This window comes from Chroicocephalus ridibundus, chromosome Z, assembly GCF_963924245.1.
Source record: "Chroicocephalus ridibundus chromosome Z, bChrRid1.1, whole genome shotgun sequence".
In the NCBI taxonomy this organism is placed as follows: Eukaryota; Metazoa; Chordata; class Aves; order Charadriiformes; family Laridae; genus Chroicocephalus; species Chroicocephalus ridibundus.
In genome coordinates, this window is record NC_086316.1 from 73,143,875 (window position 1) to 73,165,036 (window position 21,162).

Consider the following 21,162-nt stretch of genomic DNA (forward strand, 5'->3'; position numbering starts at 1 on the left):
AAAGGGAATGCCAAAGTAGTGTAGGAGCACAGATTTACAAATTAAATATTTGATTTGCAGAGACTTCTGATACAGATATTCAGATGGCAGCCAGTAAACAGATTCTGAGATATGGGAGTCAGGTGCTGTTTTTTCTTGACCTTTTGGTGTAAGCATCTGTCTTTCATTTATGTCCAGTTACTAACAGCAGTTCTAACAGTCCCTTTCAAGTGCTTTTCGATGACTTCTGGTATCTCCTCCTTATTTTAATCTCTTCTATTATTCTCAGAGCCATGATGTTTTAATTTTCCTTAGATTTCAGTTACTGGTATCCAAGTCTCACTTTACAAGCAAACATTCACATCTTACACATGCCTGTCCCTGAACTCCCATTTCCAAAACTGGAAGAAAAATATACCTCATGGGTTTTGAACAGGGTGTTATAGATTGTGGCCCAATAATTGACAGGAACCAGTCCAATTAATCAAATTAGTTTATTAAGCAAGCGGCAGCAAGCAAAACAGCGCTGGGCGGCCGGGGAGTCTTTGCTCCGCCAACGGCGCGCACCCACTTCCCGAAAGTAGTTGATTATATACTCTTCTGGTTCCCGTATATGTGTCAATCCTGGTATATTCTGTGTCTGAGCGACGTGTTGCTAGGGGGTCGGTCTTGTCCCGCCTCCTGATGGTCGTGGGGCTGAAGGCTCCTCATCTTTATCAGTGTCCTTGGGGAGACTCTTTTCAGCTTATCTCACAACTTAGCTCTTCCCTTTGAAGTGTTAAAACACACCAGATGCCTGTGATTTAGGCCTTGAGGTGTCAAAGTGCCCCAGACAGCACACTGGATGCCTGTGATTTAGGCCTTGAGGTATCAAAGTGCACCAGATAGCATGCTGGATGCCTGCGATTTAAGTATGTGAAGAGTCAAAACAGTGTAAGTTTTCACCAGCCTTTAAGAAAGCCTGATTTGATTAACAAACATGATTCTATTTATTACAAGGGTGACGTCAGTTTTAAATATCAGCATAGAAATGTCCATCTGGATGCAAGAGATCAGATCCTGCATATTTAAGGGCATTTGTTTAAAGCTTTCGTTTTCATTGAAGGATGTGTGTGAATAAGCCGTCTTATTTTTATTGTTGTAACTCAGTTGTAGTGTTGCAACTCAGTTTCAGAGATTACCCATCCTTATGACTACTGTAAATGTTAAGAGCATTGTTTCTTAATGCTCAGTGACTGTTTCAGTACAAGAAATAGCAAGTATGCCTGCATTTTTTTTATTTTTTTTATTCCATTCTACCTGTTTTGTCTCAAAGAGAACAGTAGTTCTTTCTTTTTTTAATATAGGCAATTTCCTTCTTGTTAAACTGAACTAACACAGTTCCCTAGATTATGCTAGATATTTCATGACACTGTAAAAGACATGAAAAAATATATGAGAATTATCTTTAATGCTAGATACTGAAGAAGAAAGCAAATATGATATACCTACTAAGTGAAGTGTCATGAACATTAAAGCGATCCTCTGTTTGCAAAACATTTTTGTAAGAAAGTTTTACACAGAATTCTTCACTGTAACCTCCATGGGACGTTAATGCTGTATAAGAACAGTGTATAAGGTAGTAGGTATATTTCTATCATTTTACAAATTCAGTATAGACATTTATTCTGATATTTTTTAAACTTTTAATTGAATTGCTTTACTTTCAAGTAGAGATATTAATGTCATAAAGTCCATAAAGAATAAGATGCTGTACCTGATATTTTTACCAGACCATATTTCACCAGTTATAGCTTGGATATTTTTACCAACAAATTGCTCTGTAAATCTAAGTGGAGAGAAACAGAACAATTCATGTTTAAACAGATTTTGAGAGTGGATGGGATCAATAAATCTCTGGGAAGTATTGACCTTTTCCCACTGACTACAGAGTGATCTGAGGAGATTAGTTTAGAATAGAGAGCAAACTTCTAGGCTGACCAAAGTCAAGCAAATATCTTCTTCCATTTCTTTCATTGCTAATTAATGTCTCTGCTAAGCGTTGTAACTATGTTTGCCTCCAGTTGTCTTTGTAATATCCAGTGGGGGAAAGATCAGCAGAATTCTTTATTATGCATATGAAAAATCTTCTTACTAAATAATTTAACAAAACAATTAAAAATGCTGAAAAGGCAATGTGTGAATGATCAGACCAAGAGTGCTCCCTCTGAAGGAAATGCCATTGGCCTCAGACAGTTGCATGACTCTCCCCTTTTCATTTTCTTCTCTTTGGACTTGTAAACCTTAGATTCTTTGCTGTGTCGTAGATCTGCTTCAACAAATAGAAAAGAGAATTCCCCTTAGCCAGGCACATATCATACCCTAGTAAGGGAGCATGGCCTCCTGGTAGGCAACAAGTTGTACCTGAGCCATGTAGGTAAAGAGGACCTAGCACCCTGTAGGTCTGTATCACGGGCATGTTCTGCAATGAGTAACATCATGTCAAACTGTTGCCACTACCACCTCCTGCTTTGCTAGTGGATCTCAACCATCAGTTTGGGGCTTTCCTGTATGTTGGCACATCTGCATCAGGTATCTGTGCAGACAAAGTCTTCTGACTCCTGTTTTTTAACCACCTTGACTACAGGCAGTTACAAATTCCGCATGTGGGAGTACTGAGTTGCACTGCTAATATGCATAAATTCCATATGTAGTTATTGGGCAGACAGTTCTCTAACGTAGACACTATGCAGCTCTTGCAGGGTGCCCACCTCTTTCCACTGGTGGCACAAACAAACACGGTACCTATTTCAGGCTCAAAAAGTCACCCTGACAGAACATGGATCTGTTGGAGCCCCAACACCTAAGCTTGCCATTGCTAGCAGGTGATCTGAAGTCACTACTTAGATATCTCTGAAACTATTATTCCTTGCTTCTGATGATTCAAGAGATTTTTCCATGTTTTCTTCATAGCCATCAGGAAATTCTGTCCTTGCTCCAAAAGAATGCATTGTGTTTACATTTAGAAGCAGGTGCTGTTTCCATCATGGTCATCAGAAATAGCACAAGGTCCTTTAAGTGTTGTAACCCTGTCAGTATTTAGAAAGAGCTGTTCTTCGTAGAGGCAAAAGGCATTTCTTTCACAAGGGAGTATGAAATGTCAAGTCATAGTAGTAGAGTAGCACAGCGCTACAGGTAGGATGGTTCCTATGATTTCCATCCTTTTCCCTTTTCTGACTTTGCAGGAATTATTTTATTTTTATCCTTGAGGGGGAAGAGAGAAGATGGAAAAGCACATGTGAGGGACAAGGATGACAGTATCACTAGGCAAGAAATGTTTTATGCATTATTTCTTATACTGCACCTCACCAATAACTCTCTTAAATCTTCTCCTAATTTCCTCCTGATTGAGGGATCTTCTCTTTTAATTGAGATGCCCTCTCTTTCCTGGCATACAATTTTCTTTTAGAAGCTATTAGGGTGAACTCAAAGATGCCAGGGTCTAGGACTAGGTAAGTCCCAAGACGTCTCTCTATACGTAGCCACAGGCCTTAAGATGAAGTCACAGTGTGTGAAGCCATGGTGTGTCCCATATCAGTCCACCAAGAATTGCATGGGTTTCGGAGACTACTGGTGTTGAGAGCGGGACAGTAGCATATCACAGAAGTGCAACCTTTGTTTTATTTTAGAGATGCTTTCTATCCCACTGTACACATACCTCCAATATTGGCCTCGTTAGGACTCTTGTCATCTGCTGGTGTTTGTCAACATTTAAAATGTTACAAAAGCTTATTTTATTTTTAAGATCTTAAAGGAACTACTGTTCAGCAACAGCATAGGAGCTCCTGAAAACCTGCTATCTTTGTTTGATGTTTCTTGTCAATTTAATTTAAATTCTTGCCAGTTGTTAAGGATTCCAAATCATATATATAACACACACATACATACTACCTAATAGTGATTAAAACTGAGGAAAAGTTAATTCTTAACTTCTTTGTTGGAGTCCAATTTTCTGTATTCTTTTCAGCAGATATCAGTAACGTCTAAAGCAGAGAAAATAAGACAACTCTCTGATTGGCTTTAAATGCTGACATATCAGGAAGGAGAGGGGAAGAAATTAGATCTAATATTCTTACAAACTCAAGGCCTTTCATTTCACTTATAAGAGGTTTAGAACTTTTAGTAAGTATTTAGTGGTGGACAAATGGTAGCAGCAATTTTAAAGCAGATACTGCAATAGTGATATTACGTGTCTGGCATCAGTCAGCTTTATCTACTTTTTCCAGATTAGTCATAGTTGTAGGGATTGCACAGCAAAAACAGCCCTGGGTACTTTATCACGACCAATGACTTATTTGAAGATATGTTGGATTTCTCACAGTTTACTGAGCATCTGTTATGAAGCGTTAAAACAGTGTTCCCCTGACAGAGCAATTTGCATCCCAGACACATTGTCGTATCAAGACACCTGAATCCTTAGTGTTATGTGCTTGTCTTTATTGACATGGGGGGTCACAGGCTTCATTCACTACTCACATGCTCAAATATTTGCGAATAATCCTGTGTTATCTAGTTAGATATTTACCTAAACCAGGAACTGATCATATCCAGACTTTAACCCACTGCTTTGGTATTATGAAATGCCAGATTGTTTCAAAACATGAATATGCTCAAATAAGTAAGATTTGTTAAAATTCTTTTTCAGATCATTCTAGATGGAACCGCAGGCAGTCTGTAGTCTGCTCATGACACCTACCAGAAGTTAAAACAGCGCAGCTGGGAACTCATCTTCCCAAAATGTCTAAGCTGACTCATCAGTCCCTGGAGGGAGGAAATCAGATGCATTTTGCTTTATGACTTTTAATCAAACATTAATTTTAGGGACAACTTAAGTTTAATACACTGAGAAATAACTTGAGATGCAGTTCGGAGGATTCCAGTCGGCCTGCTTTGCACTGAGATAGGAATGCAACAATGGCTTCCAATATTCAAGGACTGTTACAAAAGCTTTGGATTTTACAATTAAATATATTTAGATACATAATTAAAGTAAGGAGTAAAGTAAGGGAATAAATGTTTATTCATCATATTGATGGATAAAACCACATAACCATGAACTAATAATATACATGAAGAAATATTTGTTACTTTTCATCTGTTATTTGAAAGATACATTTGGAAAGCTTTAAATTGGGCTTCACTGAAAACATTTTTTTAAAATTGTGTGGTAACATTCAGCAATATATTTGTAAGTACATACAAGCAGAATTGTGACTGGCAGTTTAGCATGACCAAGGCCTATGGAAACCAACCTTCATAACAAGTTTTTTTCCCTGTTTGTTTTGAAAATATCTCAAGTTTTATACTGGTTGTAGAATTTTGTTACAGGGCAAAGAACCACAATCAGCCTTTATAGCCATAAGCACCAGAATTCACCACGAAGCCAATCTAGCTGATCTACAAGCCAATTCTAGGGACGTATGAGCTTTAAGATCTAAACGTGTATCTGCTTGCACTCATTAATACCTTTTCACAAAACAAGCACTTGCACTGTTAATTCTCTATTTGATATACACAAATAAATGCATGCACAGTATAATTGGATATCTGCATAAAAAATTCTCTTAATTGTGTGAGATTATCTGAGATTATTTCTGCTTTAGCTGTAGCTATCCCTAAACAGCATCAGTCCTTGAAACAGATGAATATGTTACGCATCCTAATGTGCAAAAATCTCAACACTGCCAAAGACCCAGTCACTCTGGAAAAATGATTTCCACAAACTTCTGCTTTCTAGCTAACCATTCTCATAAGGGGTTAGAAAAATCAATTGTAATGCCACCTGGGAATACCTGCTGCTTTGTATATTGTTGATTACCAAATACTATTTCTTTGTCATGTTCAGAGCTGAAACTATGTTCTGAAATATCCAAAGTCCTTTTAATTAATTAATCGTACAATTAAGGTAATTGTACGATTTCTTCAGGTGTATCACACCTGAAGAGTCAAATCACAATTTAGTTTTCCTGTCTGAACGTATTTATGAAGTTGGAAGAATACCATCTTCTTCCTGAATTCTGAGTGCCCTGTCAAGATTAGCATCCAGGTCAAACTGAACTAGCATCTGGATTGTGATGGATCCTAAATTGCTGCCAAAATTAGCACTTATCTGACATTGATTTAGCATCTGGATGACAGTAAGCTTAAGTGGGACTGGATTTTTGCCTTCAGGAAAAGGGACTGCTTCACCACAGAGCACCTATGTCAAATAGTGAAACACTGGGATTCTCTTTGACTCTTCAGCTTACCAATAACAAAAATGTTCTTTCCATAACTGGAAAGAAGACATTGTACATTGTGTCCTTTTCTGTCAGCCTCACTCCTGACTACAACAATATTTGCATCACTGACCTTCATATTTCATTGCTGCAACTCACACTCAGGAACAAAGCTCTATGTTATAAAAACTTCAGCAGTTGTAAAACACCACAGCCCTATGTATTTAGCAACAGGTCATGGTGATAACTTTGCCCTGGAGTTCAGCTGACTGTGCACTGAATGCAGAGTTTGATTTCAAAGTCTGTCCTGATAATCACAGTCTTCCGTGAAATAGGATGTAAGCACCTGGGTGTCATGATATCCCTCTAAATTCTACCTGAGCAGTAAAATCCTTGGCAAATGAAGGAGTGTTCCAGAGCAGGCAAAACAGAACTTCTGCAGACACAGGACTTAATTTGTCATTTGCTCCCACAGCTTGAGGAACAAGGCTTATGATCTTTCACAAATAAACAAACTCTTTTGATCTTCCTCTTCCCAAGATTGTTACATACATACATAAGTATACACACAAACACACACGCTCATGTGCACACACACGCTCTTAAACATGAAGCTACGTCTCCTAAAAGATGAAGAGGAAAAGAGTTGTTTAACTATTTTGAAGAGTTTGGATACTGTGGTAATCGAGGACATATAAATACATGTATGTGCAGATGTATTTAAGGTATGAAGTTTTACTCTTGAGATCCTAATTATTTATTCTATTTAGTTTCATTGCACTAAAAATTATTGTTTCTCAAGACTGAAGGTATGCTAATATGTAATATATTAACTTAGTTTTAAAAATGTAAAGTTTGTCATTTTATGACAGTTGGAACAACAATTTCTATGTCTGAACAATAAAAAATTTTCTTACTGCTTCAATTTCCGTCTAACTAGTTGCCTTATATTGTGTCCCAGTTAGAGCTTCCTGCAGACTGTTCCTTCCATGCCGCAGAACTTCAAGTCTGTTTTCCTAAGGAAGCAAGATTTAAACTGTTGTGGGTCTGACATCTATCTGTCAGACCCACTTCGAGCCCAACGGTTCAGTTTAAGATAAATTGGATGCAAGGTAGACAGCTCAAAGACAGCTTAAGTTCTTTGTGAAAATTGGCAGTTGTTGAGTGACAGAACTCAGAGGAAGGTATTCTTTGAGGAAAAAGTTTCATGGTAAACTTGGTATTTTCTGTGAGGCTTGTGGGGCTGAGCAGCACATCCCTGCTTCTGAACACACTGTAGCATTTATGAGGGAGGAGAAAGGAAAACCGTAGAAGGATGGATATCTGACACTATTATGGCCTGAATAAGGGTGTAGGGACGTGACCCAAATCCTTATGCAACTAGACATCACTAATTTTGCTGTTTGTGGAGCAACCTGTTCTGTGTTTATTTTCTTTTTCAGATTAATTGAATGATACTTATTTATTTCTAACAAATCCCAGTGATTAATTTATATACATAAGGGATGCAGAGCTAGAAGCTCTTATGTATTAGAGCAGTAGTAATTTTCAAAAGTAGGGTAAACTAACAATTCCTAATAGAAAGATAAATATGCAGACACCTGCCACTAAGATTATGAGTTTCTAGCAAAATTTTCTTGGATAGGATAGCCTAAGTGGCTTATTTTATGTTCTGGAGATGTTTGTATCTCTTCCTGAATCTTCACTCAGGTTTTTATGTCACGATGGTTAGTGACTGCTGAATTAATTCTGGCAAACTGTAAGAAGTTTAACATTTGGTCATTTCTCTAAATGTATGAATACAGGAAAAACCTTTAGCAGATTTGATACTGCTTTCAGTGCTACTGACAGCCTGTACAACACGGGCAGGGAGGGAAAGAGCATCCTCTTTTCCTTAGCTGGGTTTTAGAGGACCTACCACTGGGGCATGCTGTCAGGATAATCTAGAAGCAGTTTACATTGCGTGTCCTGCGACACTTGTCTGTCTAAAAAGTGGACTTCAGATTCCTGAGTTGTCTTTACAAACACTAAAAGTTATTCTTATAAAACAACGTGTCTGCAGCTGTTTGAGCACATTCAAATTTCATCTGAAATGTTGAAGTCAGTTGTGTTAGTCTACTTCAGGGACGGTGTAGTTTGGTTTGCATAAACAAAGACTGGAAAGAAAAGCAGAAAAGTAAATTTCTGTTAATTAAAACATGTTCAAATGAAAGTGTGGACAAGAAAGCTTGCCACTTCTCATTTTTTTTGTGTGAAAAATGTTCAATAATTTGCATTCAGAAGAATAACTGCATTTATTTTGCTTTTTCTGAAGCATCCTCCTCTATTTTGGAAGTTATGAAGCAAATTATATTACTCAACTATGCAATCACAGAATGGCAGGGGTCGGAATGGACCTTCGGAGATTATCTGGTCCAACTCCCCTGCCAAAGCAAGGTTACCTAGCGCAGGCTGGACAGGAATGTGTCCAGGCGGGTTTTGAGTATCTCCAGGGAAGGACACTCCACAACCTCTCTGGGCAGCCTGTTCCAGTGCCCTGGCACCCTCAAAGTAAACCATTTTTTCCTCATGTTCAGGCAGAATTTCCTGATGGGGGTACGTATGTTGCAAGCAAAATGCAAGCACGCATGGGCAGAATCTGGGATCAGAAATTCAATCAGACTACACCTGCTAATGTGTTCATCTACCTGCTTTGTAAGGCTCTGACATGTCGCACAAGTGAGGTGTTCTTTAAGCATTAGTCTGGAGTTTTCCTCTGATTAATCAGAATTAACAGCTGTGGTCAGCTGGACTCAGAATGTAAGCACTCGGTTTTGTGAAACGTTACCATGATGGCCTGTTTACCTCTTCTCTGAATGCAACTAACACTGATAGCATTATCATTTTCAACACAAAGATAGCACTATCTTTTTCAGGGACCAGTAGTACTTAGGGGCATATGAATAAAGTCTAGAGAATGTAAATGATTGGATTAGTTAATTATATAACTAGTTATTAATTAGATGATCACAGACCTCAATAAGGAATAGAAATGAACAGTTGTCCTAGATTGTAACTGTACTAGCAGCAATATGTACATTCTTTTAGCCGAAAAAAGGCTACATTTGGAGACCTTCTTATGTAAAACTGATGGTAAAGTCGTGCATTGCCAGCTTTGCAGCTACTGTAACCACTTAGGGATAATTTAGTGTTTACATAGAAACTTTTCCAGTTACATTGTTTTGTAACACAGAATAGATTATTTTAATTTTATTACATAGGGGTTTTTTAAAGTCCACTATATAACTTGAAGAATATAGAGCTAAGGATGCCTGGTTTGCTATGGATTTGTGTCTTGAAATTTACCTCATGTATAATTCCTTGTTGTCTAAAATGGACATTACTCTGAAGCATTTTCCTTACTGCAGGCAGTACTGAGGTGTCCATTTCCATGAGGAATTAAGTACTCTGTGCCCAAAACAAAGTTGTTTGTGGTTATCCAAGTGTTTAAAAAGTTATTACAGTGGGAATTCACCCCTGCTTCATACTCGTATACTCTGAGAATAACAGGCTGAAATGCCTGTTCTTATTAATACTGTATGAACAAACCAGTCCCTTAGTGCACTGGGTATATTGCCCTGAAGTCACTGAAGATGGGGCATGAAGACATCATATATCACAAACTGTGAATGTATGCCAAAATAAGTGTCATTTGACAGATACTTGTGTCTTGTTCTGCGTAGCAGGTGTATGTTCAAATCAAAAGGTGAAGTAAGGGAGAGGTTAAGTAGTGTCTATCGAACGTTTTGTAAGTAATGCATCTCACAAAGTAACATGCAAACTGTAAGTAAAATTCCACGAACTCTATTTTGTGTGTTATAAAAAGTTTAAACCTTTTTCCACAAAGACAATGGGGCATGAGACAATCTGCGTACCCTTCTGCTCCGTTTCCAGAACATTAAGATATCATCTGTTTTGAATTTACATTTTAAAATAAGTATTTCATATTTTACTCTTATAATGCTTGCCATGGCCCTTAATTCAAAAGATCATAACATGCTAATTCCATGGCCTCAGAGTAAAATACTGTTCCATATTTAAGCTTGCCTTAGTGGTTGAAGCCAATTTGTTTTTCACAGATCAAACCAGTTCAGTATAAATAGGTAATACATGAAGCACAGAATCCTAGAGAAGCAGCCCAATGTTCAAATAAGTTATAAAATAGATACCATTCAGAACAGAGCTGTAAATTTTCAAAACCTCTTATATCCTTTTGGTCTCCAGGATCTTGTGTTACCTGCTGCTTTGTACAATCCAAAAGTTAATAGTTATACAGAATGAGGCATTTTCTGGTTAGCAAGGGAATTAGTTATATTTAATTACTCTCTTGGTAACGTGGCTTGTAGTATTTTCCTTCAAGGCTGAGCTAATCAGTACATAGAAAATCCTCCTAGCCGTCAGTAAAGACTGGGTGGAGCTTTTCTATTGCTACACAAGAGCAGGGAGGGCTGAATGGCTTTAGCTACTCTCATTTCCTAAGGCTGCTTTAGCAAAGCACTGTAGAAGGGTGCTGCACTGACAAGCAAAAGGTGCTGCCTTCCATCCCTCCCCACAGTGAGAAGCTGTGACTTCCCCCAGGGAAAGAACAGGTACGAGGTGAGTAATGAGAAAAACGTGCGCAAACGAGGCTTTCGCTGCAGAAGTACTGTCTGTGAAAGTCAATGCCTGAGAAGGCAGTTACTAATAATGATGTAAAAACCCCACAGGATTTCTAGATAGCTTGCTCACAATATTAAAATGTAACTCAGGATCGATTATTTTATTTTTTTTACCTGGACTTGCAATATGCACACTCACACGCACTCACACCGCTGCTGCACAGGTCTTTTCCCAAGCCTGCTGGTTGCGCCATGTTGCCTTTTTCTGCGTTTCCTCAGATACTGTGATAAACGTAACAAAGATCAGAATAGGCATGAATAAGAGATTGACTTCTCAAAACTACACGCTTCTCACCAGATCCTCACAAGATGCAGTATTTAGTCCTTTTCAAACACAGACCCTATTGTGTTTTTCTACCTTCCAAAGTCCTTTCCCTCAGACAAGTTTAACAAGGACGCAAAGCCAGCTTCCCAGCCAGGCACCGCATCGAGGTCCACACACAGCCCGCTCAGTACCGGCTCCTGCCTCCACCAGCCAACACCGGGGACGCCGCTTGCTTTATTTTACGAACAGCCAGGGTGGAAGGCAGCTGAGCGGGAGGCAGCCTGGGCCAGGAGGTCTCCCGTTGGGGTCCCTCTGGGCTGAGGGGACCCGGCCCCTCACGGCGGCGGGCGACGCCCTGGCCGCGCGCGCCGGCCTACGTGCTTCCAGCCCCGTCCCGCCCGGCGGGGGCCGCGAGGAGGCGCGAGGGGCGTGGGGCCGGGTGTAGGGCGGCAGAGGAGTCTCGCGCCCGGCGCATGCGCAGTTGGCGCCCCCAGGGCGCGGGAGGCCCACGCGCCGTCCCCGCCTTCCCGTCCTCGGCGCCGTTCGTACCGCAGGGCGCATGCGCGCACGGCGCCGGGCCGCCGCCGGGGCGTGACCCCCCTCCTCCGCCGCTCCTTGCCCCGCCCCCCGCCAAGGGTGGGTGTCTCGCGGCACCCTTCCCCATTGGTGGAGGCGGCGCCTGCGCGCGCGGGGCGGGGCGGGGCGCGGCGGCGCGGCCGTGCCATGTGTGCCGAGCGCTGCCCGCGCGCGGAGGCCGCCTCAGAGCGGGCGCAGCCGCTGCCGGGCAGCGCCGCGCCCTCCCCTCCCCGCCGCCTGCCGCCCCCCGCGGGGTCAGCGACCCAGCCCGGGACATGTCCTCCGCCCCGGGCTTCCTCTACGGCTACTTCTGCCTCGCCGGCCGGGCGGCCGCCCGCCGTTCGCTGCTGCTCTGCCAGCGGGCGGAGGCGGCGTCCTCCGCCCTGCTGGGGCTGCCGCTGCTCGGCGATGCCCGCCGCGCCCTCCGCGGGCCGAGCCCCGCAGCGGAGCGAGAGGCGGCGGCGGCGGCGACGAGGGCCGGGCCGTGCGGGCCGCGGCGGCGGGGCTACGGCGGGATGGGGGCGGTGGGCGGCGGGTTCCGGCCGTCGCGGGTGGCGGTGGTGGTGAAGACGACGCGGTACGAGTTCGAGCAGCAGCGGTACCGCTACGCCGGGCTCTCCGAGGAGGACCTCAAGCAGCTGGTGAGCAGAGGGACGCGGCGATCCCGGCCTTCCCCGGGCTGTGGGGCCGGGGCCGGGCGCGGGAGGTTTGAGGAGTTACCAAGGCGGTGGCTGGGCTCCGGGAGGACCCCGCCGGGCCGGCGTGTCCGGAGTGGGCCGAGGGCTTCCCCTCGCCCCGGTGCCGACGGCTGAGGGGGTGCCCGTCCCGTCGCCTCCCCGGTGGTGCCCATTCCGACCTGTAGCCTGGGAGAGAGGTTATGGGCAGCGCCGCTGAACCGCCCTTCATTCATCTTCTGCAAATTAGCGAGGGATTTGTGTAGTAAGCGTGTTTGGGTTTTATCCTCGGAGTGATTTGCAGGCTTCAGCAGGCTGCAGGTTTTCTCCTGCAGTGTGTAATACATAGACTGTATTTAGGGAAGTGCGTGCAGAGGAAGGCACTGTGTTGTGAAAATCCCACCTGGGACCTAGAGAGGACTCATTCTTTTTTCCTCCTACTCCTTTGCTCCGTATCCTTGCCTGGCTTCCTGACTTCAGCCTTCAGGATTTTTTCTAGCAACTCCTCTGGCTAAACAGCCAAATCTCTTTCACATCCATCTGTCTTGCTGTGATTTTTAGAAAAGTCTTTTTCTTTTGTCTTTAAGAACCATTCAGTACAAAAACAGGTGGCTGTTCCATTAATGAAGGTATACTAAGGAAAGCAGGTATCTCTGAGTTGATACATGCACCCAGTGTCTTCATCTCCACCATGCTCAGTGACCCCATCCTGTCCTCCATGTAGCCTGCGACTGTTTCTTTCCAGTGCTCATCTGCCACCCTGGGCGAGAGGATGGTACCTGCTGGAGTTAATTTGGTTGTCAGCAGTCTGTGCAGTCCAGGTCATGAGCTCGTATTATTGTCTTTATTGTCAAGAGGATCACGTCTAGTCTTTGGTCTCTTATAACCGGAAATATTTTGGCTTTCGATTCGTTTGCAACTTTTGGATTACTCTTGCAAATGTGCATAACTTACGTAGCAGTGACAAATGCTGTGGTTGCATAGCCTTGCTTTGTAAAGCACTAGGATAAAAAGTACATTATCTAAAGCAAGATGGTTCTTACATTTTTCTGTGTACTTTGGTTGGTCATCCACATCCTGTGTAATTCCTGTCCAAACATTTTTCCATATTGTTGTAAAGCTCTCTCGTCAAATTTCACATGGCACCAAGTTTAGTGTGGAAACATCAGTCTGTGTTCCTATTCTCAGCCCCACCCCCCCGTGTGGGTTCCTGTTGCTGAGTTGTTCCCGTACTTCCTTTCACGTGGTGGCTGCGGAAAAGCAATGTCTCTCTCAGCTCATCTGTAAGACTGGCTGGCTGTCTTTGTTTAGGATTCTCTTTAGGAAGCATTTCTTGCTGTTAAGGGTAGAAAATCAGGTGTCTTCAGTGTGCAGCTAAAACCAAGAAAAACAAAACGGTGTGTTTGGCCACCTTTCCCTAACTGCTTGTGTTCAGGCAGGACTGAGACAGGGAATCAGCTAGTGAGCTGTGTCTTTAGTGTTGCACATACCTAAAGGTGCTCTTGATTGAATGTAGTGATAGCTGCACTTTTTGTTCTCATAAGAATGCATATTTTGCATGACGGGTAACCTGTATCAGTCTGAAGAAGCATTTTAAAAAATATAACTGTGAATTCATAGTTTCTGATCGTAGTCCTTGTAGAAACACCTTAGAGTTTGTCCTTTTGGAGAAACTTAGAGATATAAGGTAATTCTCCATATCTGGGAGAATTCTGGAATTTTTATTCTAGGACTGGTGCTTTTTTAAATCTAGCTTTCCCCTGAAAATACCTCCGCGTGAGGAATCGCAGCAAAAAACCTCACAGTGTTACAAAGTTAGACAAAGCCTAACTTGCCTGACTATGTGCCTAGCAATATTAAGTTAGGCTCTTGCTGTGTGGGTGGGAATACAAAGATTTTTATAAGAACACAATGGAAAGCTCTTCCAGAGTTACATTTTTGAAATAGGAAATTAGAGACTGAAGGAGTTCTCCTTACTGCCTGTTTCTCAAGTTTTTTAGTAAAAAATACTGTATTTCCATTCTGCTGTGACTCTGGTCTCAGATTTTTTTTCCTCTAACTTTCTGAGTGAATGGCAGCTTCAGTAACTGTGTTAGGGTAACGTTCGGGAGACTCTTCCCCTCTGTTGTGGACAGAGATCACTTCTTAGCAGAGTGATTGCTGCAAAATGTCCTTCTCCCTCTGTGCCCTGTCCTTTCTGGGCAGCTTTGGAGCATGATGTGTTTTGCTTCCTGAGGTTAGCTGCACTCTGTGCTCCCTGTGTTCCCCCCTTCTTCTTGGGAGATTTCAGAAGCTGGTCTCTGAGAAATGAGACCAGATGCTACTCTTGAACGTGCAACGAGTCCCTCCTGCTGCTAACCAAGGGTGATGCTCAGTTTATTCTGAAGGTTGTGCTTTGAAGTGGGTGCTCAGTCATCCGAGCAGGCGCCCAGAGGTCAGGCCGGAGTCGAGGATCACATGAAAGCCTGGTGGGGTAGTGTCAAAGAGTGAAAGCAAAAGCAAGTAGGAAAGGTTTGGCTCACCGGATGCTGTAAGGTGTTAGCTAACCCGGACAGGGGGATAGTGGTGGTGGGAACTGTGTTACGTTTCAGGGACTCAAGCTCAGGTGACCCCAGAGCTGGCTTGTGGTGTGTCAGCATTCCTACGGAGGAGCACAGTGCTGCTGTCATCTGTCATGGATCTTTGGATGTCCAGGCACCGGCTGTCTGAAATACCAAAATTCAATGTCAAGGCAATATTGGAGGCAATAATAATGAAGCAAAGGTCACTCAGCAGACACAATGGCCTTAAGAACTGAGAACTGGCCAGCTCACCACACTTTCAGGGCCAGAAGTGTTAGCCTTATCAGTTCTTCGAAGGCCAGGCCTGCATTATTTATTTCCTTGTGTTTGAGGCATTCCACTGAAGGCTTGGACGGCCTTCTGCCCCTTATCAAGGAATTTACGGTCTGTCTCTTACACCACCCCGTGACTCAAACACTCCAAGATTTTCTTCGACTGCTGTGATCTGAATGTAGTGTGTAGAGATGACAGAAAGAGAGATCGTACGTATAACTGCTGTAAGGCCTAGCATGGAATCCCACAATATCGTAAGGGCGATATTTACAAGGCATTTTCCTCACCCCATCACTCCTAAGGATTCCAAGATGGAACATGACCATAGTAGGAGTAAAAAGAACAAACAGGTAGTCATACCTCATATCATAGCAATCCCTACCATTAAGAATATAAATCCACTTAACAAAGCTATTCCAATTTGTGCTAGCCACTTTTCCCACCCCATGAGTCCCCAGGTTTGCAGAAGAGAAGTGATCCATGATACAGATCTCAGTCCATCAAACCAGTCCTTCAGTTAGAGTGATTGGAACAATTCTCTGGTCTTATCCATAACTTCCATCATCCTTGCATGGGCTTCTTCTGTGAGGTACTGGCGTTGTGAATGGTAATACAGCATTCTTCTTCAGTCAAATTTAGCATGCCATGCAATCCTTGTCCTTTAAGCAACAGCATGTTCAATGCTAATTGGTTTTGGAGCGTCATCTTGGAGACTTGTTGGACCTGTGGGTTTAATTCTCCAAAAGCATATCTAAGACATATTTAACTGGGAACACAGTTTACTAGAACTATGGGTTAAGGACTGATAACAAATTTTGTTCCATAAATACTCTCAAATAGAGTTGCTCGGAAGTTGATACAAAGCCCTCGAGTGTCAAAATCCACACCCTATTACTTTTCCATGGTCGGCCCTCTTTCTGGTCAAGAAAAAGGGGACTTAACTTATTTTCAATATTTTTGTAAGATTTAGACTAACCATTGTAAATTTGGACTTTTCTGGTGCAGAACCAGGGAGGGTGATGCACATCCCCTAGTCTGTATGGTTCCAAGTATGCATAAACCTTTGTATCGACTCCCATGCCAAACTGGGATTCAAATTTACAATTGACTGAGACAAGACTGTACATACACTAAGTAAGAATACAATTTCTCCCACACCATCTTTCCCTAGTAAAGTACAAGCAAGGAATAATGCACTTAACAATCAAAAATATAAGTCCCACGGTGGTTGTTTATAACCTGTAAAACATATATAGAGCAGAAAATAATTAAAAAGGTGGTGTGATCCACCTAGTGTGGATCTGATGGTCCTTCCTGTGAGCATCAGTGACTACCCATGCATATATGTTGATGGGAGTCTTCAGGGTTTATATCCTTTTAAAAATAAAGAACAATCATAATAACAGTGATGAAAGGGTTAAGAAGGCAAGAGTTAAGTCATTCTGTGGAGTGTCTCTAAGAGGTCCACAAAAAAGGAGCAAAGGGATTCATACAATAGGAGGCAGCAGGAGACACAGTTGTGGGGTTTTGGTTTGTTTTTTTTTTTTCTGATTCCCCACACACACTTTTTTTTTTTTCCTGGACTGCTGTTAGATTACTGCCATCTTGCTATATTTCCTGAGGGGTAATGTGTTTTGTTTTTTCCATGCTCAAATAAGCTTCTCAATTCATTCAGCCAGCAACAGATTCCTAAACCATACATTGTTCAGGTGGGGTTCAAATGGAGGAGCAAGTTTTATGAGCACTTTGAGGGTTCCCTCCTCTATCTGCTGTGTGTGGCAATAGTGACCCATTTGTGTATATCATCACTTCCTCACTGTTTCTTGCTGTGCCGCCCTCATAGGGGAGGGGCTCCAGTCAGCACAGGTTTCAAGACCTTAAAGGGTAGTTGTAGAATGATCGGTTCTTGTTGCTGTATGATTCTTTCAGCTATGTTAGGCACTGTAGCTGTCAAGAGGCCTGCGATGGCATTCAGATGCTGGTAATCAATTGTGAATTGCCACTTCCTATTGGGCATATGGACTGGCCATACCAGGGAATTATGGGGTGAGTGTGTGGGGATAATTACCCCTTGCTGTCGTAGTTCAGCTATCGCTGGAGTAATCCCTTCCCTTGCTCCCAGGGGCAGGGCGTAGGGTTTTACGTTAACAGTTTTGGAGAGTGAAAATGCAGGTGCTTGCTGTAAAAGTCACAGAGACAGTAGGGAGCCCAAACTTCCATTCCCTTCTTCTTGAATCCACCCAGATCGAGTCCCAAGATATTTGTGGGGAAAGTTCCCAAAATCATGAGTGCCTGTATTGCAGTTTCATTTCCAGGTAACCAGCACTTAACCTGAGCTGTTGGCTGTGGCTTAGAGTTTCCAAAAACATCTGTAACCCGAATCTGTTTTTTATCAACAACTATGCCATTGCGCTCAGCAACATCCGCTCGGAGTGCTGAGACCTGAGCACCGGTGTCCACTAAAAATGTAACTGGAGTTTTAAAAGGGCCAAGGGGAAAGGTAATTAAGAAGTCTCCCTTACTATTATCCATGAGCCTTCTTACGTGAATGCACTGGCTGTCCCCTGGCTGACTTAATGGGAACAGCGCATCCAGTTTCCTGACTAGAGATCAATCAAGTCCTCCTCAGGGGCAGTTGGTGTCTGACCGACAGTTAGCACCATCTCGCCATATTTCATTTCTGCCTCGCATTTTCCCTGGGAGGGTCCATCTGTCCTGGAAGATAATTTCCTTTGATCTTTCCAGGCTTCAACGAGCTTCTCTAGAGCTGCAGTGGGTAGGCCATCCATTACATCCCGGGGAATTCCCTCTTTAACTCCTTCAGTCCACAATTGATTTCTCTTTGCCCCCAGATTTTGTGGGGGGTGTGCAATCCTCCTGTTGTTCTACTCTATGCACAGTGGGTTTAGATTTACCCGATTCCCCTATAAGGCCCATCCTTCAACCATATCTAATCAGTTCTTATGCCACCTCCACCCGGGTCATAGCTCTCCCCTGCTGATTCTTTCTCCCACCCCCTCGGGGCTAATGCGTCCTGCAAACGGTCCTGGAGTTGGACCGCGTATTTAGAGTCTGGCAAGCCTTGGATCAGGGGAGTCATTCTATCAGGGTTTGCGTTTAGTAACATTGGAAACGGTTGTTGGGGAACTAAATGTCTGTCATGCCTTAACTGGAGACAGGCAATCTTTTTCAGACTTTTGTTTAAGTGGTTTATAGTCGGGGTCTCAGTACACCCAGGGTCACCTTGTTCCATGGGATCTAACACCCCTGCCCAATATGCAACAAGTTGGGTTAAGGACCACGGTTCTCTTCGGTGGTCAAAAATACACCAGGCCCATAATACCCCGATGCCTCGTCTTGTGACAATAAAATTCGATCTCCGCCAGTCAGTGATACCCTCCATACATATTCAGTCTCTTGAGCTAGTCTAGTATATTTTTCCTGGATTTTTGATAGTTTGGTTGCCGAATGTGGTGTCGTTCGGGTGGTAACTTGTGGGCCCGCCCCTGCCTGACCGTTATCAGTAGTCTCAGTCTTAGTGTTGCCTTGTCATTTTGGGGGTAAAAAATTTTCCAGCCCATCTCTAACTCCTTCATCAGATACAAAGGTCTATCGGCCAATTTTGCTGGACTTGCGAATCCCGGTTCATTATCCAGGAAGGGGTTAAGACCCATCTAGTCATGGGTTTCTCATTTACTCTCCCTTAGTTTGGACCATAAGGTTTTTTTCTTGGTCCAGGGCATCCGACAGAGCTGTGTGGAGTCGCTGAGTGGTGTTACGCTCAGTGGCTAATTGGCTTTGCAAAATTTCAATTTGCTCTTGCAAGGATTTTATTTTCTCTCCTTCTGTTTTCCTGGTCAAGTATCTGTTTTATTGGGCTGCAGTCAGTGCTGCCGCTAATACCGCACACACTATAGCTTTTCCTTTACCTAACCTAACTTTAGGTACTGGAAGGCTGCTATAAGGTCTCCCAGGAGCCTTCTGTTCTCCAGGATGAACAGCCCCAGCTCTCTCAGCATGTCCTCATAGCAGAGATGTTCCAGCACCCCGATCATCTTTGTGGCTCTTCTCTGGACCTGCTCCAACAGGTCTGTGTCCCCCTTGTGCTGAGGACTCCAGAGCTGGACGCAGTACTCCAGGTGGGGTCTCACCAGAGCAGAGTAGAGGGGCAGAATCACCTCCCTTGACCTGCTGGCCATGCTGCTTTTGATGCAGCCCAGTGTGCGGTTGTCTTTCTGAGCTGCAGGCGTGCGTTGCTGGCTCATGTGAAGCTTCTCATCCACCAGCACCCCCAAGTCCTTCTCCTCAGGGCTGCTCTCAATCCCTTCATCCCCCAGCCTGTATTGATCCCAGGGATTGCCTCAACCCAGGTGCAGAACTTTGCATTTGGCCTTGTTCTATCTCATTAGGTTTGCACGGGCCCACCTCTCAAGCCTGTCTGGGTTCCTCTGAATGGCATCCCTTCTCTCTAGAGTATCAGCCACACTGCTCAGCTTGGTGTCATCCACAAACTTGCTGTTATTAGTATGAGTACAGCAATCAAAGCTCATAAGTGATGCTTGTCTTGATAACTCTCTAGTTAGAAGCAGGTGAGGATAGGCATGCTGACGTATACTTACTGTGAAAGTTGGTGTCATATCTAAACCTGTCCATCAGTTGTATACAACCACCAAATTCAACTCCCCCATCAGTTCCAGCTGTTGCTGGAAAACTCGTTGAAGGTTCAGGGTGGTTGCTCAAGGTTGCTGTGGGTGTCCTTCTAGCAGACCCTTTTCTGTGGAACATTTGAAAAGTGTCTCCAAGGTGCAGATTTCTACTGGGCCAGTTCTGCCATGACTAACTGCTCAGTTTATTTTTCTCTTTTGTGTTCTGCACTTTATTATCTAAGATTCAGAAGCTCAGTCGTGCTTTAATCCCACTTATTTGTATGTGGATTAATTATACATTGTGAAATAGGAAAGCTTAGTATATAATTGAGCTCTTAAGAAATCAGAAATCAGTGTCTGCCTGACCTGTGAGGAAAACTGGATTTGTTTTTAGCATGACGGATGAAGATTTAACATAACTAGTAGTTAACGCCAGAGCATAGGAGAGTCACCTGCATACAACTATAGATGGCCAGTCTTTGGTACTTAAGCAAATTTTGACTCAGTGTTCCTTATTTGCTATGGAAGCTAAGAGGAGGCTATTTGAAGCACATGCTACATTCAAAGCTGTTTCTAGTTCAAAACTTAACACTTATGGAAAAATTTTTTTTTCTATATTCCTGTCAAAATAAATGCTTGTTTCTTTTAAAACTGAGAGCAAATCCGAGAGCACTAACTTTGTCTAGTTGGAAGATGTGGTTAATCTAGAGAGGCAATTTCTGAAAATATAGGACTTCTAGTACTACTGTATTCTGCTGAGAAATGGTTAGATGATTATACCTAAAGTGGTCATAGTATTTTCCTCTACAGATTAAAATTCAAATTTCTAAATCAAGGATCATAATCCACATACATAGACAGCAGTGGGTATGATGTTTCTTGGCTTTGTGTTGCTTCTGTATTTGTGGCTACAGGCCATGTCCTTGTTGCACAACATTGTTCCTGGAGGGCCACCATTACTCAAGGACAGCAGACCCACAGTTCAAACTGAGTGGGGTGACACTTGCCAGAAGTGAGTGCTAAGACTCCAAAAGGAAGGCGGTCAAGCAAATATCTCTCGCCTAAATGACCATTAAAGCCCTGTGAAAAATTATCCTTTCATTGAAAAAGGATCAGGCCAGAAGATACAGGAAGAGCTTTTTTTAGGCATGTGGTCTATACCTTATCTCTTTCAGGCTCCTCAGGAAAAATAACTCCATCATAGAACATGTTCTGCTCACCTGAGTGTGTTTTG

General features: G+C 43.1%; 2 protein-coding genes across 5 annotated transcripts in view; both read left to right on the top strand.

The window, feature by feature from the left end:
• Positions 1 to 7,129, top strand: part of RANBP3L (RAN binding protein 3 like) — a 40,161-nt gene extending 33,032 nt beyond the window's left edge. For all 3 annotated transcript variants that reach the window (XM_063320990.1, XM_063320991.1, XM_063320992.1), the window contains one exon: positions 4,664 to 7,129. In XM_063320990.1, coding sequence (XP_063177060.1) covers positions 4,664 to 4,707 — 44 coding nt within the window. In that variant the 3' untranslated portion in view covers positions 4,708 to 7,129. The remainder of the gene's footprint in view (positions 1 to 4,663) is intronic.
• A 4,766-nt stretch (positions 7,130 to 11,895) lies between these two features.
• Positions 11,896 to 21,162, top strand: part of NADK2 (NAD kinase 2, mitochondrial) — a 31,177-nt gene continuing 21,910 nt past the window's right edge. For both annotated transcript variants that reach the window (XM_063320224.1, XM_063320225.1), the window contains exon 1: positions 11,896 to 12,415. In XM_063320224.1, the coding sequence (XP_063176294.1) occupies positions 12,050 to 12,415 (366 nt within the window). In that variant the 5' untranslated portion in view covers positions 11,896 to 12,049. The remainder of the gene's footprint in view (positions 12,416 to 21,162) is intronic.